This window comes from Poeciliopsis prolifica, unplaced genomic scaffold, assembly GCF_027474105.1.
Source record: "Poeciliopsis prolifica strain line A6 unplaced genomic scaffold, Auburn_PproV2 SCAFFOLD010, whole genome shotgun sequence".
NCBI lineage: Eukaryota > Metazoa > Chordata > Actinopteri > Cyprinodontiformes > Poeciliidae > Poeciliopsis > Poeciliopsis prolifica.
The window spans coordinates 14,137,875-14,142,500 of NW_026562385.1; the positions used below are offsets into that span (position 1 = coordinate 14,137,875).

The following is a 4,626-nucleotide window of genomic DNA, read 5'->3' on the forward strand; positions in this document are numbered from 1 at the left end:
TGTGTAACATAAAATTTTATTAAAGAATTGTTTGACAGACAACTTTATCAACAGTGAAAAAAAATAGAAACTACAAAGGACAAAAAAATGTTTCCTCCAAAAGGAATTTTTTTGTCTTTCCTGCTAATAGGTTGTTTCTATTTTCAGACTATGGGTGGATGTCCAAACCCAACACTCGTCTTTCCCTGTACAAGCCAAGACATTTATGTACAAGGATAATAACATAAAAAGGGTAATAATAATAATAATAATAATAATTATAATTAAAAAAACTATCTATTTTTTTCTAAAATACAAGAACTGAAATTGTAACTTCAGTACATGGACAAGAGGAAACACAATGTTGCTTTTATTACAGGTAAATACTAAAAAAGTACAGGATTTTCTTCCTCAATATAAATACACAAAGGATAAATAATATTATTACAAAACGAAACTCTTTTTAAACTGGCTATAACAAATAAATATTTATATGTGAATGTTCAATTGAACACACGTTAGCGACAGACGCTTTGATTGGACGGTCTTCCGTCTTCAAAATAAGATTTTATCTTTTTTTTTTTAACCATTAACCATCAAAATGTAAACTCTAAGTGCAACAATGATGCCCAGCTGTAAAAACAGCATTTGAGTAAATCTTGAGCTTTTAAAAACAACTTGAGGGATTTATTTCCTAATTATCAGTGAGTGTGGACGGCCCATCCACTCCACAGTGCCCAGTCACTGGAGACACCGAGTTCAACAGTTGGAAGTGTCTGACATGTATTTTCTAAAATCTACTCACTGACAGAGGAAAAAATAAATCCAGTTGTTTTAAAAATAAGTTTTACACATATGCTCAGAAATGTGGGACATGCATTTTTTGTTCAAATATATACCCTGTTTCCATGTTAAAAGTCAAGACATGTGGGAACGAAATAAAACAAGAGGAAATGGGGTTTCACACATTGGTGTGTAATGGGATGGGAGTTTGTGGGTGAGGTGGGTATTGTCAATGACTTTTTTAGACATAAATAAATAGTTCTCTCCACTCTTCTTTTTTTACCCTGTCTCAATGATGTGCTAAATAAGGACACTAAAATTGTAGATTCTGTGCCCTCTTATATTTGTCTAGAGATGTCAGCAGCTGGATAGCTGCTTCTGGACATGTGTCAGTGAGAGGAAGTTAGCTTAGTATTGCTGTGTGTGTATGCCGACGTAACTGTCAAAAGGTAGTTTAGAATAAGAGTCTGGCTGTTGGAGCTAGTTCAACTTTAAGTTCTCATCTTAAACCCTGTTACGGTGATGGGACGGATGAATATGTACCTGTGCCTATGTGGTTGTGTGTGCTGGGAAGGTGGGGTGGAAAGCAGGTGAGATTGGGTTAGTAACGATTGGGTCTAGACAGACAGAGATGGGTACTGCAGGGGGAAAAGACAGTGACTGGAAAGCTGTCCAGTGGTTGTGATGTGCTTCATAAAACACGAGGCTCAAAGGAAGCTCTGTGCTGCCAGCTTGAGCCATATATTTTTCTCTGTCTCAAGTTCTAACTGATGGAGAGACAGATCAGTCCACATAGCTCAGCTCTGCTGACAACAACACGTGTTGCCTGCAGGGGACAGAAGTCAGCATAATAAATCTAACCACCTCATTAACAACCCATTAAAATCGCAACCATTTCATCTACCAGACAGGAGAGCTGTGTGTATATATGTTTCTTAGGGGGATATTTTGCCATTAAAGGAACATTTGAAACCATGCTGTACCTCTTAAAGGGTCATTATATTTCTCTTTTAAACTCCATGCTCACTATACTATTGTTGCAATTTGCTACAAATGTCTACTAGTGCCTATCAGAAGTCTATGAACATGGATGTTTATTTATACACTCAACATAACTGACTGAAATATTGAAATATTTCTTGCTATGGTAGATGCTCCTTCTTAAGAGGTAGAATAATAAATTGAAAAATAAAATTCAATACTGAATATAAAGCCAGATGACATAATAAAAACTATAGGGTTTTGTTTCCCAATTTACTGTAATAAATTACAAGGTTCCAATTGTCACAGTGATATTCAGCCAAAGCTTAGTTAAATCTGATTTTTTTTTGTTGTACTTTCAGCTTTCTGTTTTTAAAATAAAACAAACAGTTTTTTCAAAAACAATAAGGAATGTTTTTCCTTAATATAACAGATGTGATGCTGTTGTAATGAAGGTAGTGGTATTTAACACTGTTTCTTGCATATTATGGCAGAGAGAATTTCACAAACCACTGGAAGGCACCTTTCTGTCCTGCTTCGCCCCTCCCATTGTCCCACTGCAGCAGTGTAGTCCCCACATTTTGGTTTGTCTCTTTGTGAGTCATGTCATGTTACATTTTCTGTTATTTTTTAATTCCTGCATTGTCATTTTGTTCCAAACTTGCTACAGATGGGTGAGCTTGGGTGCTTCTTGGATTCTACCCTGAGTTGAGGTGTGGTGTGCTGACAGCTCGGTGTAAGTTGGGTGTGTGGGTGGGTCACAGGGACCCTGAGGGCCCCCTCCACCCACATGGTGCTGGTTGGTAGTTGACATGGGCCCTGCGCCATTGTAGTCTATGGTTTGGTGGTGGGGCGGCGTAGGGCCCAGGTGGTTTAGGCCGTACATGGAGGGCCCGGAGCCAGCCATGGGCTCCACATAGCTGCCACCCCCAACGTAGACTGGACTGGCCTGCATGTTTGTTGGCGTCCCATAGCCAGCATTGTTGGCCTGTACTAGGCTGTGGTGGGGATCACCATAGTCTGGATCTGGGGCACCGTATTTCTGAGGAGGGCAGCCCTTCATAGGAACATTGGAATAGGCAGTGGACATAGAATAAGACACTCCCTGGTGGAGCTTTCCAAAGGATGGTGGGGAGGGGGTCTCATAAGCAGGACCCCCTCCTCCCCCTCCCATTGGATGCATTGAGTTCAGGAAGCTGGCAGAGGACTGCATGGTGAGAGGAGGGGAACCTGCCGGAGATGGTCCTCCAGAGCTGGAGCTCAAGCCCTTGGACTTCTGGTCCTTCTTGTACTTCATGCGTCGATTCTGGAACCAGATCTTAATCTGGCGTTCGGACAAATTGAGCAGGTTCGCCATTTCCACACGCCTGGGTCGGCACAGGTACCTGTTGAAGTGGAACTCCTTCTCCAGCTCTACCAGCTGAGCGCTGGTGTACGCTGTACGAGCGCGCTTGGATGATGCAGATGAACCTCCAGAAGGACTCTTCTCCCCACTGCTGCCGCTCTCAGTGCTCCCCGATGCTACGGAGAGAAAAACATATGAAACTCACTGCGCTGGTCTGAGAAGTGTAAAATCACATTAAAAACAGTTCTTTAACATATTGAAAATAAAGTAGATATATGTATTTTAACAGGAAAGGGGGGTGGGGGGCGACACGAAAAAGGAAGCAAGTTCAATGGATTATAAAATTTAAAAGTCAAAAAATATTAAGAGTGTGTAAATGTAAAGATAATAGAATAAATCCAGGCTGCATGCCAGAGGAAATTGGAAGCATCCAGAGTCTTAATAAAGCAGAGGGGGGCCTGGGCAGGCGGCCTGAATTACCCCTTCATATTAGTTGTCAGCACTTCATAACAGTGGCAGTTATTAAAAGATGAAGGTGCCGGTGCTGGCCGAGAACACCTAAATTGCATCTTGGCTAAAGAAACAAACCCCCTCAGCAATAGCAGCTGCAGCAAAGGGAACTGGTACACTGAGGTGGACTCGACAAAAAAAAAAAAAAAAATCTAAACTCTGTTTCAGGTGTTTCATGTAACTAAAACTATTGTTTGTTGTTAGTTTCTGTGTTCCATGTTGTAAAAATGGTATTCTGTTTGAACTGGAAGAAAATCATTCTGATGTTATCAATCTAAAGCCCAGTGATTTAGTGAGGATGTGTCATTCACCAGTCCTGTAAACAAAGTTTTACTAAAAAATAAAGTTAACTTACTTAAAAGACATTTATTAAGAACCTTTCTGCACAATTACTTTGCAATCTAAAATTACAAAATATGTGTAATTGAGTTCCACAATCAAGCTCTGTTGAGTAAATATAAAAAGTACAATGTGGCATTTAATATTACTGTTAAATTTAACTGGACTGTTTTAGCTATTCTTACTGGTGTCATTTTCAACAACTTCCTCCTTGAAAATGAGGATTTGGAATAATAATATTCCTGGAACATAAAGCAAAAGGTAAGAAAGTAATCCAAGGAGAAAGAAGCATGTCCTTGAAGCGAGTTCATATTTTTATGAATATTTCAGTATTTTGGCTACTTTTATTTTCTAAACTCATCTTTTAGTTTCTTACTGATTTTACCATTCAGGTGGATGTTTTATACTCTGACTATAAACCTACAGCGAATAAAAATGTTAGACATATAGAAATAATATAACAGACACATCTGCTATGCAAAGATATGCATTGGTATTAATCTACCAAATCACCAAATGATCAAGGTTACAAGATGATCAACGGGAATTAAATCACTGAGATCTCAGTTCATGGTTTGAACACTGTTGGTTCTTTACTTCCTAGAAAACATTTTCCTGCCTGTTGACTCTGAATTGACTGCATTGTTTATTAAAACCAATGGACAGAATAGACTATCTCTGCAGTTGTG

At 39.3% G+C, this 4,626-nt stretch overlaps 1 protein-coding gene across 7 annotated transcripts in view; it reads right to left on the reverse strand.

Moving 5' to 3' along the window:
- Positions 1-4,626, reverse strand: part of hoxb3a (homeobox B3a) — a 49,150-nt gene continuing 44,524 nt past the window's right edge. For all 7 annotated transcript variants that reach the window (XM_055035949.1, XM_055035944.1, XM_055035943.1 and 4 more), the window contains one exon: positions 1-3,264. In XM_055035949.1, coding sequence (XP_054891924.1) covers positions 2,408-3,264 — 857 coding nt within the window. In that variant the 3' untranslated portion in view covers positions 1-2,407. The remainder of the gene's footprint in view (positions 3,265-4,626) is intronic.